Raw genomic sequence first — 13,921 nt, forward strand, 5'->3', positions numbered from 1 at the left:
GAAAGTGAGTTAGTCTGGCATGTGGGGAACAGCAAAGAAAGTAAGAATAACGATCAGAGGCAGAGAACTGCAGAGGACAGAGGGAAAACGAATATACAGTGCATACCTATTATATATACTTTGCACATGAAATTTCCTGAGGAGACAAAGGTTAGTCTGTTCCTTAAACTTTAAGCACAACATGGAGTTGCTATGGTAACATTCACAATTTACTTTATCATATGTATCACAGAAGTCTATAAATAGTCATTCTTCCATCTCTAATTGAGCATGCTGAGGTGAACTACATCTAGCAAACACATGCTGCTGCTTAAAGCACTGGCAAGTGCAGATGTATAAGAAAGCAAGCTCTAGAGACAAAAACACGCACATTTTTTCTCAAAGTGCAGGCCAGTTCTACAAACAGCAATGCTAATCTAGTTGTTCAGTGCTTTGGAATGTCCAGATTTAGTGTGCTCAGCTTAATCGGTTAAGCTAGCTCACTGATAAATCAGGTTTTTCTCCTGAGGCCTCAGCTTGTTTCCCCAGACTCATCCCTTGCTAAGAAAAAGGCAGTGCTGGCTGTGCTGGCCAGACCCAGTTAAATGTCACAGTACACCCACATGGTGATCTAGGTGCTTTCCAGGAGTTAGCAGGTGAGCTGAAAACTACCACCTCATATAACTTGAATGCCCTGCCTCTCAGGCAAATTGAAAAGTAAGGTGGTTGAAGACAAATTAGGGTTTCCATAACGTCTTTGGCATTATTGCACTTCGTGATACTTGCATCCTTGTTGACATTACATGACTTTATGTAATAGAAATTTAAAGAGTGATTCTGTTTATTAATTTGCACTTTCCCTGGTTCACAGTGATTTCCTTGGATTAGTCAGAACCGTGATTTCTTGCCTTTCCCTTCTCTGAACGATTTTAATGTGAAAGCTACCCTCTGGAGTGATCTCAGGAAATCAGACTCACTGCAACGAGGAATATTGCAATATTCCCAGCGTTTAGTAGGGCTGGTAGTGAAACACCAGGGCCGAAGTTCACCATCAGGATTACGGCAATAATTCATCTTCAGGTCCTTCTCTGGAAAGCTGCGTATTTTAAAATGAAAGAGGAGCTTGTGAGTCAGCTATGGCCAGCTGTAGCAATTGGGCTGTCTGCAGGCAGGGTCTCCCAGGCACTGCAGGAATTAATCCAGCACTGAGTGTGACTCACTGTTTTGGGGTAAATCCATGCATATGAGGCTCTTGGGCATCCCAGTGCTGGCACTGAAGCCCAGACTCTGTTCTGGAAAATTCTCCATGGTAGTCTTCACCATTACACTGCATGCATTCCACTGTAGGTTCTAGGCAGAATGAAAACAAAGCAAGGTTTACGAGAGCTGTGAATTCTGATCCTGATCTATTCATGGGAGACTACACTGAAAGGAAAAGAGGGTTTTGCTCCAGATAATGATGAAAGGAATGCAGAAAACCACAAATTACAGCCTAGCCAAATGTATAAAGCTTTAGGGATACATGTTATTTGGAGGGAGAACTTTGTCACATATCTGTATGTACTAATAGCAATGGGATGTATGTAAAACAGAACTTGGGTCAATCTTTACTCTCATTCAAATAAAATAAGTTGCCAGGAGTAAGAGCAGGACAATATCAGCAAAAGATTTTAAAATTTCAGAAAAAAAATTTACAAAATTACTTTGATAACTGGAGCCAATTAAGAAAAAACCTTTGTGTTGAGAACTTAAGTCCCAGCTTGATCTAAATTCACATTTGAAACCAATCTACAATAATAAAGCAAGAACAAATAGCAGGAATAACAATAACATTACCTACTCAGACACTCCTTCTCTGAAAAAGAAATATACCTTCTCCAGTGTACATGACCTGGCCCTCACACTCTGGGATGTTACAGTAATCAAATCTGGTAGCAGGATCTGTTGTGTAACACCAGGGTCCACGTTCATCCCCATCAGGATTTCTGCAGTAGTTTTCTTCCAACCCTGCATTGGGGTGTTTTTCAGGTGTATGACTGTAACAGCATTAAAATTCTGTTTTAATTCCAGTAATTTAGTGGAGCAGAAGGGAAATGTACAACTTGCTTAGGCAGCTGTGGGCTCTATTAATTCCAGTAATAATGAGAGAAACAGATTTCCCATTGAAACCTTTCAACGAAATCTGAAAAAACATTCTATAACTACTGTTAGTAGCTTTCTCCCTAGGTCCCAGTTGCAAATGATGAGTGAGTTTACAGCCTGTAAGGACTATGACAGTCTTAAAGGATAAGTATTGTCTTTAATACTTGCATCCAGTTGATGACCTGTGGCTCTGCCATGTATTTTTCTTAGTGGAGCTACTTTGAGTGGAGTATTTCTAGAGAGTATTCACCAAACACAACCGCATCTTAATTTGCAAGATTTTGAAGCAAGTGACCTTAGACTTCTTCCTATAGCAGTCCTCCCAGAGAAGACTAAATGGCTTTTAAACAAAAAATCTAAACATGTACATCCAAGTTTCATTAGAACAACAAAAAATATTTTTTTTGAACAGATAAATCTCCAACAAAGAAAACAGAACCTTTGCTCCCACACTGGCTTCAGCGAGCCCAGTGGCAGCAGCCTGGAGAAAACTCTGCCTGGGCAGGTCCCTTTGGGCTTGGATACTTTGCTGGATGTTTCTTCTTGACTGTCTGGATGACAGGCAGGGGGTCACAGACGTGGACAGTTATCACAGCCTTTTTTTCTACACCTTATACAGAAGAGAGGAATTATGGCCCTACTGTCACCACCAACAAAATTTTCCTCATGTGTTGACAGAAGGAGCATTTCATCTTCTTAAGAGGCCCAGCTTTTAGACACAACTTTTCTAGCTGACAATATACCTTTTCCTTACCCAGGTCATTGCAGTTCTCTTCCAGTAGAGTCCAAATTAACAAGACAGAAGAAGATAAAATTGTCTTAGAAAGTCACCTGACAACTGCCTTTGATAACATGTACTATAAAGTTGTTTATACACATTAAGTTGAGAAAGCTTGGAAGAGATTCAGAACAACATGAAGACAAATCTAAATAAGACCATACTTTGGGTTGTGGGGTGTTTTTTCTGCCCACTTCTGGCATGGAATACCCCTCCGAGTTTTAGCTTCCATTCCTCTGTAGTCCTTCCCAATCCCTCTTTTACACTGTAGAAGGTAAACTGAAATGGAATTGGCTTTGTTAATTCAATGATGTTACAGCATTGCATATTTTGAAACTGAGAATCTTCAGATAACTCTGAAGTTCATCAGTTCGTGATGGACCATGTTTTACGCATGTTTTGAACCTCTTGTGCATGCAAACAGCTGTGATTCCATAAGGCATTTAAAAACAAATTAGTTACCGAGTACTAAGCAACTACAGAGGAAAATTCCTGAAGCATTTCTATAAAGCTAGTAAAGGCTAGTTAAGAGAACAGATATAACAAGTTGCAATTGTTTTTGACATGTATAAGATGTATGCTTATACTGCTATACTACTGGGATAAAAAGGAAGGTCTTTCACCAGTAGCTGGAGGTTCTTTGAAATGCATTGCTCATAAGCACATTCACAGTGTGGGTGTCATGCAACTATCCCTTCAGGCCAGAAAATTTTTAGTTATCAAAATATGTTTGTCACATAAGCAGCCCCCAAATCTTTGATTCCTCTCACCCTCAGACTCCCAGATACTTTCTAGTGGGATTCCAAAGCGGAAAGAATGCAAAGCATGTTGATGATGCTTTTATTTGCAACAGACTTTGAAAAACCACCAATTATTTGGGGGAGTGACCTTCATTTCCCCTTTCAGATATTTGCTTGCACAAGAAGGTTCCCCCTAAACCCCAAAATGTAAAATGGAAATGCTAAAGCAAGAACAGGAGACCAGTCTGATAGGAAAGGTGAGCCTTGTTTGGACACCTTGCAACAGTTACTGCTGTCGCAGTGTGTGGCTGGGACTACTAATGTCTGTGCTGCGTGTCTTGCCAAAAGGGACCTGCTGCCTGGTTGTCAGAGAGCTACTGGTGTGCCCAAAAGTCTTGTCACTACTGCTTCAGCACTGATACTCTAGTAGCAGGTCCCAGCATGACCATCTCTGGTCAATGGCCTTGCCCATGGACTTCCTGGTGTTGCCAGGTTTCTCCTAAATGGTTTTAGCCTGCCTAAAAAAAAGCTGGACACATCTGACACCTGGGGCAAGGGGTGGAGGCTCTGTAGAGCTGGATCAGGAATGAAGACAAGCAAGTAACTTCCCAGTTCAAATGACATGTGGAAACCACCATGGATTTATGCTTTGATATTTGATCCCTCTTAAACAGCATTTAGTAACATGGTTTCTTGCTGTTTGACCCCCAAAGTCTCTTTTACTTTTCTGTCCTGTGCAGGAGTTCCCTGTGCTGCCCTATAACCCCTGATGGTCTGTGTTCCTCAAAAGAGGGATGGGATCAAACGCCAAACTGTATGTCAAGACAAAATTAAGATTTGACTGGGCAAACTGCTCTGTAAAGAAGACGTCTTTAACCAAGTTCTTACGAAACATTTCAGTGACTAATTCCCAAAACTTTGGTTATTAACCCTACAAGAGGGTGAGCATCCTAGATGGCCACTGAGTCTATAAAAATGCCATGGTTCTTGAACTCTGAAAGGCCAATTAGAACCAAAGGAAATCTGACTCAACAAAATGTAGTGAGCATAACCCACAAAACCTATGTATCTGGGCCTTGTGGATTATTCCTGCTGTTAACAAGGAGGCTGTAATCAAAAGAGGATTCCTCATACAGGGTTTTTCCATTAACATAAGGTAAGTAAAACTGTAACTGCCAGATATATATTCATGGAGTTTCCAGAGGGATGAACCTTTCAGTTTTAAAGTAGATGTTTTGTATGTATATGTTGAATCCAGTCCCAAGGAAAATGAGCTCTGGCAAAGACTGGGGTCAGAGTAGCTCTTATGAACTCCAAGGTCTGAGTCAGGCATACATGAGATTGTACAGTCACCATGAACCTAAGGGAGTGGCAGGGTCACAAAATGTCCTGTAGATTACTTTCTTTAAGCAGAACAGATTTCATCATATCTCAGCAAAAAGGAGTTTTACAACAGCTATTTCCTGGTGCTAAGGAGTCATGGTGGGGACGGAAAACTTTTGTGAGGCTTAAGGGAGCTAAATGTCTCTATTTGTAAATTCAAGTTCAGGCAGGGGGATGCTGGCTGTGATTAATTAGATTAGAATAGAATCATAGAAAAAATTAGGATGGAAAAGACTTTTGAGATCATCAAGTCCAACCATTAGCCCAGGACTGCCAAGGCCACCGCTAAACCACGTCAGTAAGCACTGCATTTATGCATATTTTTAAAACCTCCAGGGACAGTGATTCCATCACCTCCCTGGGCAGCCCGTTTCAATACTTCACCACCCTTTCAGTGAAGAAATTTTTCCTAATAGCCAATCTAAACCTCCCCTGGTGTAACTTGAGGCCATTTCCTTTTGTCCTGTTCCTTGTTATCAGGGAGAAGAGACCTACCCCTGCCTGCCTACCACCTCCTTTCAGGCAGTTGTAGAGAGCTGTAAGGTTCCCTGAGTCTCTTCTTCCCCAGACTATACGACCCCAGTTCCCTCAGGTGTTCCTTGAAAGGCTTGTGCTCCAGACCCTTCACCAGCTTCAGTGGTGATTGTTGCTTCTAAGAAGGTGAGTATCACTTTTATGATGCACTTTAACAGCCTTTTGAGAAATATCTCTGGTTTGAGGTGGACTGGGGCCATTACAAATACAAAATGCTGACATTTGGATTATCCAAAGACTCCACAAAGATGTTGGCAGTGGTAGCTGTGAGCTTCAGAAGGAACGAGATAGTCATATATTCCTGCTAGTGGAAAGTGGAAGGAAGATGACTCTACATCCTCTGTTTGAAAAAAAAAAAATAAAAAATTAGGCACTGTAAATCTGCGCCCTGGAAAAACAAATGAAGCAACTCTTTGGCTGCTGGAGCTAAAAGCACTTCCTGCTGAAGCAGACTCTCATGAAGAGGTATCCCTATGAAGGCAGAGGTAGTGCATTGCATAGCAGCAGCACACGAGCTGAATGGTATAGCCAAGGGTGACAGTGTGTCCCCCACCTGTCAGAGGTGGGCATCCTGGAGTGCAGAAGGTGTCAGGAGATAAAGCTGAGACAAGCAGTTCCCAAATTGCTGCAGATTGTAAGAATGCTGAATGATGAGGAGATGATGCCTGATAACTCATTAGATGAAAATGAGGAGTCTGTGAAGCAGATTTTTTCCCCCGCTAGTATCGAGCTGCCTCAAGGCTCAGGTATGTGGGTTGGGTTGTTTCAAATAACCATGACCATTAGCACAAGGATAAATCAGGGAAAGAGAAAATAGGTTCCACATGAAAGGATTTGGTATCCATGACCATTCATGACTGTGGCAGTGCCTAATTGCAGCTTTCAGTGACAGTGATAGATGTTAAATATGAGGGAGACTTGACCTCCGCTCAGTCTGCAGTGGGAGCTGAGAAGAGCCAGCCTCTAGTTTAAAATTATCAGGAAAGGTCTCCCAGCCACAGCAAAGGACTGGTAACTGCAGAAGGGCTAGAGCTGAATGTGTTTGCTATGACAGCCTACACAGTGATTGCAGTGAAGGAAGAGAGGTGGCTGCCTGCCATGCTTAGGTGGGATTCTCACCCTGCGGAAGGACAGCAAGTAAGCACGTCTCTGTCCTGGGCCTGACAGCCAGACAAGTGCCTCCATTCGGGGGGGACCCCCTGCCATGACAGGCATCTACAGGCTTTTGAGCTGGTCCCTCGGTGTGAGGAACCAGACACGGTGTCTCCTCCTGCAGTGGACTCAGGTGGTGACATTTCCTTCAGTCCTGCTCATGGCCAGGAAGGAAAAGCTCTGCTTCCAAGAGGATGAGGAGGGAGGGGAGCAGACCTATATCTCACCCTACAGTTTCAGTTAAAGCTAAAATGTAAACAAGACAAATCCATCCTGAAGCATGAGAAGGTGCCAAGCTAGGCCTTTTTTTTTTTTTTGCCTTTTTTTTTTTCAGGAAAAGCTGCCTCCAACGTGGGTGTGAGCAGCAGAGCTGAGGGCTCTGACTAAATTTCTAGGTTACTTGTGTTCAGGAAGGTCACTGGGATGAACACTGAGGCTGGAGGCACTAGGCCTGTCTTCCAGGGAATAGCTGTGGAGGACGCAGGCAAGAAAGAAGAGAAGCCAAAGAATGCTGTCTCCTTTTCCTGAGACGCCAAGGCTCCTGGGTATCAAATCAAGTCTTGCTGCTGGCAGAAGCTCAGGTGTGTTTCTTCAGATGTTTCAGAAGTTTGGGAGAGCTTGGACAATGGCAAGCAATGTAAAGGGGCCTTGACGAGGTTAGGGATGTTGTCTTAATTTGTACCCCTTTAAGCCTGAGTTATCGTGTGGCCCTCTGACAGCATACAATTAGGATCAATAAGGATTATTTATTCATTTAGAAGGGCTCATTTCAATTTAATAATTAATGACTTGTGCATGTGCCTATTCACTTTCAACATATGCAGAGGAATTTTCAGAGCACATATTCATCCTTTATCCTGTTCTAACCTCAAAGGAAAACTCCAACCAATTTTGACTTCAGTGAAAAAACATCACATTTAAAATGCTGAGGCACTGGCTACACCCATTGTTTCCACAGATACTCCACTTGTGCCAGAAATTATTTGGCTGAACGTGCTCCAATATTTTTCTGTAATGGTGACTCACACATCTGTGGTCTATGAGAAATGTGAAAAATAACGGTGGAGAAGAGCTCTCCATAGGCTTTAGCCTTGTGAGGTCTGTTACTGGGGCATGGGGGCACAGGACTATAGAGCTAAAATCTTTTGATCAAAGCAGCCGCAACAGCAGTTTTGCCTTTTAAAACAAGAAGGAATCTGACCACAATCACACTCAAGATCAAGCAGTACACTTCAAATTCTAGCTTTTATGGCTTTAGCAATCTGTCTGAGCTAAGCATAAACTGCAAGTTCAGGAAAACTGGTGAGAAAATCCACCTGTCATTTGCATAGAAAGGAGACACCAAGGGACACATATTGCACCATAAGAACAAAATGTCACTGGCTGATAATCAGCTAGAGGTTCAGTTAGTACTTACTGAACATATCTGTTATGAACCAGGATGTACCCAGTGTTGTGAACCTGGCAACCCATTATCCAGCCTAGTAGCAGAATTAGGATACGGATGTGTAAATGTTAACACTTTAGGTTTTTGTTATGTTTAAGCCAAATCTCCAGCAGATGTTAATGAATTCATCAGCACTGTATCAGTTTATACTAGCTGGGAATTTGGACATGAACCGCTTTCTGTTTAAAACTTTGATATGGTAAATGGGACCTGCAGCATGGTTATTCATGCAGGTTCCTTTTTCTGTCTATCTTTCAAATGCTTCAGAATTGTAAAGACACCAAAAATAATCTGAAACTAAGTGAATTATTCTTAACAAGAAATGTTCACTATTCATCTTACATATTGGTTAGCAATAGATTTATTTTTCCCAGAAGACTCATTGAAGTTAGTGTTTGTGACTGCATTATCTATGTTCCCACAAAATTTATGAAGATAATCTAGTTATTAAAAAAATATTTATTTTCCCAGCTGTATAGAATGTATTCAAAACTTAGAAAAGCATTAATTCCAAAAATAATCTTAAAACCAAGCCACTTATCTGAGCCTGCCATATAATAAGAATTAAGCATAAACAAAACAGCTTACAAAATGCGAACATTTGATTATAATTTAAAATAACACAACAATTATAAGTCAATACAGTTATTTAAGACAAATAATTCTTGACTGAGTTATTACACAGAAAATTAGAGAAGTGGGTACATAGGCATAGATAATCCTGTGGTCTTGAGATTTTGTATGACCAAGGACTCCACTGGCTCCATGAAGCAGAGGACTGCAAATACTTAAAGGGCAGAGAAATGCATGATTTTTGCTTTGGAGTATGTTTATTCTGCCTGGTCCCAACAATACATGACCAAAGGAGTTAAATACAAGTTCAAATATAAGAAGCCTTGATGCTATATGTGGAATTCTCTGGCAGTTTCAGCCCAGTACATAATGGGTGCAGGCCCACCTCACTGAAACTGTCCCCACCTGCAACGGCTGCTCCATCACTGCAGCAGAGAGTGTAAGGATGTCATTAAAATAGGTTTTATGTGTAAAGTATAGCATCTTACTATATACATACTTTTCTTCTCATAAAGAACTACATCCACGCTGTCAAATGTCACTGTCATTTTGGTGTTTTCAGCCAGTGTTAAACACTGTAGCTTTTTCCTGGTGAATAGGAAAGCCCTGTTGAAATTAAGAAGGAAGCAACATTGACGTAGGAAGAAATATTTTAAATTAAATTCAAATTAATTAACTCATAATTATTTTTCTATAAATTATTAATTTATCAGCACTGCCTTGTATCAATTTCTGTATTTCAGATACTGCACTCAGTATCTGAGACACTGAGTAAGAGACTGACATTTTCTACTGCACCAAAGTGGATGACTTTTTCAGGATGTATGACTACGTGAGTAAGTTGGTGTGTGGGAAGCTAGTTACTCCATTGGCAAAACATTGTCAACAGCATCCTAAGTGCTCAGCTCAGCACCTTTCCCTACAATGAATTAGAAGTATCTCACTCTTCTTTTGTGAAACAAGGCAGCACTCAGCTAAAGAGGCGTAAGCAGCTCTCCACCTAACATTGGGTAAGAGCAGGAACTTAAGCATTTACTACAGAATGAGTAATACATTGTAAATCCATGCTTTACTTGACCTTGTGGCAATTTATGGGTGGAGATAAGCCACAAGATAAAGGCACAGGCATGGGAGGCACTGCTGCAGCAGGATGGGGTTGTTGGTTCTGAGCAACAGTAGGAAAACATCATTGATATGCAGGCACCCACAATGACATAGTTTGAAGATTCAACAGAAATTACCTGCAATTAAAATTTCTTTCTGCTTCACATTTCTCTGCACATTCTTTTTCATTATTTGTATTGTAAACCTGTTTATTTCGAGTAAGTAGCCAAACACCATCTGTTCTTAAATAGTCATCCAGTATATCTCCTTTCACTACAAAGGGAGGAAAGAAATCAGACATTAAAAATGAGAATGCTGCAGTTAAGAATCTACAAGGCAACACAGGTTGGCAAAAGCTTAGCTAACAGAAAAGAAAATGTGATGTTAGTTACCTGGAAAACACTGCAAATTATAAACTTAAAAAAGAATACAATACATATGAAAATGCAGCAGGAAATTTATTACTCTGGCTGAAGTCCAAATCCTTATAAACCTGGACATGACACATGATAATTGAACAGAATACTCAAATATATGTGAGCAAACCATTTTCTTCTTTTATATATGTAACTTTCCAGACTTGACCAGTACTAATCCAGAAGACATAAATAATATTTTTAAGGCAGTTTTGTGGACCATCACCTCGGAGCAAGTAAGTTAGAGCTGATAACAATAAGCAAATAAAAATAACGTCATTAGCTGTTTCTTCTAACCCAGCACAATCACACAATGATACATTCCTGGTATTCTGACATATTAAATGCCTGGGCTATTAGAAAAGCATACAAACTGTACCGAGATGTTTTTAACAGTACTTTGTAAAAGTCATTTAAGTGCCATACAATGATATGCAATGTTAAAGTACTAGGAATATGATATCTGATTGAAATCTGATTGAAATTTATACTACATACGGAATATTTATTAACAGAATTTGTAGATGAGCTTGAAATTCATATATTATCCTTAGTGGAACACCTGTCTTCTTTTGGAGTTGCAAAAAACAATTCTAGGCATATTCCTGGAAAAGTTGATCTAGTTATTGAAGATTAAATTTCTACTGCCCCCCGGAAAACAAGAGAGAACATTTTCTTGTTAGTGACAACAGAAAATGTGAAATTGCTGGAATATAAAGGAGCTTTTTCATTTTTAATTTTGTTTTAAATATTTAATTTTAAAACTTTAAAACTCCTATCATAGAGGATGAAAACCAGGAACACTGTGCCTAGCAATGCTTGGCAGTAAAATGGCTTTAGCATTTGATCCAAAGCCTGCTAAAACCAGAGAAAGCAGTCTCTCTAACTGCTATAGGTTTTGTAGCAGGCTTTTGGGATGCTTTCCAAAGGTATCCCCATTTCTGGCCATGCGGTGTGTTTTCAGGGAGCCATTTGTTCCCCAAAGCTGTTGCTCTTCTGGTGTCTTTAATGAACACAACACTGGAGCAATCACAGCTCTTGTGGTTGTTCACAGCACAGTTGTTGTTCAACAGCAACTCTCTGGCCAGGAAGCCCCAAATCCATCATCATCCAGGTAAGTGATGAAACAGGGATTCGGGGTCCCACTTTCATCAAATGGATCTTGCAAGCCCTTGATCCCCATGTCACCCAGGCAAGCGGAAGGCAAAGGACTCTTACCTGAGCTGAGCAAGAAAAGAAAGAGAAAGGCAGCTCTGCTAATCCCCATTTTGGCCCAGCTGGCAGGTGCTGGAAGTTGTGTGTGTCCGTGCACAAAGTTTTATTGACTTGCAGTGGAGTGAGGCAGCATCAAACAAACAAGGCAGGAGGATTAAGTTAATCATTCTCCCATGCTGTGACCCCCTTTGCCGTGGTGTGGCCATTGAACCAGCCTTGAATTGGATGGATTACCAAATCGGACTCAATCATTTGTACTGGATGCTGGGAAATCTGAAGGTACTCTTTTGTTTTGTGGGGCATATTTGTGTTCTGAGATTGCTTGGCCTCGCTTTGCTGAAGTAAAAGATGGGGATCATGGTGGTGGTAAAGTATGGAAACCTGGACACAATCTAATTCTACAAGTCCTTTATATTCAGCTTTCAGTCCCAGCAGTATTTTCAGTCACAGACTTGTACTGCTCTAGTTGGAACTGCTTCTGATTTACACTTTTGTGTAAGCCAGTCCCCAAAACTAAACCCTGATAATGCTAACTTTGCATCAGAATTTCTTTCAACAATCTCCAGAGTCCTTCCTGGGGGAAAGAAGCTTCCTTCCTTCAGTTGTTTCCCATTTCTGGATTGTTTTTTATTCATTATTTGGGAGGCAGCGTTCACTTTGGTTCAGTGTATGATGTGCATTTGCCTTCCAGGCAAAGCTCCTGGTATCTCAGGTCTGCCCAGACTTCAGAGTGCATGCAGGGTGCGCCACACATTTCAGCAACACCACCTCCATCACACCCATGGGGCTCAGCTAAGGCAAGCCAGGCATCCCCAGCCAGAGTGCTCTCAGGAGTTTTAAACTGGTTTGCCTGGCAAGTGGGTATAGCCTTCAGCTGGGGTTGGTGGGGCACAGGAGAACAACAGTTAGGAGCAAGGTGAGAGTCCCACATATTCTCCTCTGTGCTGGGAGGATGATGGTTCTGGAAAGGCCACGTACAACAACCACATCCCTGTGAGCAGTGATGACTAGGCAGGTCACCTTGGGTAAAAGCATTGGTCAAATGGTACATGCCTCCAGGGTACAGGTGGGAAATACACCCTGGGTTGGTAGGGAGGCAGTGGGGAAGTGGCCTTTCTGCCTCAGCTCTGGGACACTGCAGAGGGCTCTCAGTAGGGAGCCAGTGTGTAGCCTGCAGTCAGGGTGGGCAGAAGTGATGCCAGTAGGAAAACTGAATGATTGGTCTTGGTAGCTGTTTTGTGGTCAGTTGTGTCCATGTACCACCATACCCACAGCTCATCCACATTCCTACCTCCACAGTTACTTTTTGAGCATATCATTCAACCTCCACCACACCTGGCAGAGGGATGGAACTCATGTTCCTACAAGGCACATCAACATCAGTCATCAGAGGAAAGAAATCAATTTTTTTTTCCGTAAGAACACTCATGGTGGAAGCAAACACCATTCATTTCTGCTTGGCCAGTCAGCAGGTCTGTCACCACATGCATAGGTAAATCTTGGGAACATTTACCTCATACATATGGATGTGCAAGAGACAGTCTGTCCTAATGGAAGCAGGAGTACATCACAGAGAGATTATGGAGACATGAATGGGAAGAAGCAGGATTAGGGGAACATTTGGAGTGAGGAGGGTGTGGAGGACCTGAAGATTTCCCAGTTTTATATGGGAGAGAGGTGGGGACAGCAAGAGGTGCAGGAGGACATGATGAGCAGGCATATGAACTACACAGAGCCAAGCCTTTCTTGTTCCACCACTGACAGCATTACTTGCTCTGCCCTCAGACAGCAAATGCCATAGACTATATAGGCAGAAGTCTGAAGCCACTCTAGATCTGCTAGTAAACAGCATGGAAAATTCTTTTGGATCTCATATGAATCTTAGACTAATCAAAAGCAGAGAGATTTTTATGCCCATTTTCTATTAGAAACAATGGAAGCCACACCTTTGCTCGTGAAAACTATGCTGTAATCCTACCTGATTTTGTTTGGGATTTTCTGCAGAATGTGCTGTCCTGGTAATGTCCAGAAGAGTGCAGCAAATGATACTTTTTTGACAAAGTGGGTGACATTAAACCCCCAGCATAAGCAAAGGCGTCAGATGCTTACATGAAACATTGGCAGAAGATGTTTGTCCATATGCTTGAAAAAATCCCAAGGGATTTATTATTTTGCTGCTCATATCACAGCTTGCAAGGAAATTTGTCTAATGCAAATATGCTTTTCTTTTTTCTCAGTTCGCCCTTTTCCTTCCCACCACAATACAAGAGGCTTAAAGTTGATTGTTTTTAAGTCATGTAATATTAATAGATTCAAAAGCTTGATTGTCTCAAAGCAATATACCATGTAGGAAAGACAGCATGCAAGCGTGAAATACAGAGAAAAAAAACAGAATGGAAAGAGCAAGGGGAAAAAGCCAAATTATCATTATTACTGTAAGATAGATACTGAAAAACCT

General features: G+C 41.4%; 1 protein-coding gene across 4 annotated transcripts in view; it reads right to left on the reverse strand.

Moving 5' to 3' along the window:
* The window catches only part of LOC101922577 (plasminogen-like), a 29,247-nt gene extending 17,662 nt beyond the window's left edge, over window positions 1-11,585 (reverse strand). For 2 of the 4 annotated variants that reach the window (XM_005230221.3, XM_027796984.2), the window contains exons 1-7: window positions 11,467-11,585; window positions 9,970-10,105; window positions 9,228-9,334; window positions 3,064-3,178; window positions 1,852-2,015; window positions 1,200-1,329; window positions 957-1,075 (exon numbers count right to left, since the gene is read on the reverse strand). In XM_005230221.3, coding sequence (XP_005230278.2) covers window positions 957-1,075; window positions 1,200-1,329; window positions 1,852-2,015; window positions 3,064-3,178; window positions 9,228-9,334; window positions 9,970-10,105; window positions 11,467-11,515 — 820 coding nt within the window. In that variant the 5' untranslated portion in view covers window positions 11,516-11,585. Of the gene's footprint in view, window positions 1-956; window positions 1,076-1,199; window positions 1,330-1,851; window positions 2,016-3,063; window positions 3,179-9,227; window positions 9,335-9,969; window positions 10,106-11,466 lie in introns of those variants that run through there. The other 2 variants (XM_027796983.2, XM_027796985.2) reach the window with 2 other exon arrangements.
* Between the last annotated feature and the right edge of the window lie 2,336 nt (window positions 11,586-13,921).

This window comes from Falco peregrinus, chromosome 7, assembly GCF_023634155.1.
Source record: "Falco peregrinus isolate bFalPer1 chromosome 7, bFalPer1.pri, whole genome shotgun sequence".
Classification (NCBI taxonomy): domain Eukaryota; kingdom Metazoa; phylum Chordata; class Aves; order Falconiformes; family Falconidae; genus Falco; species Falco peregrinus.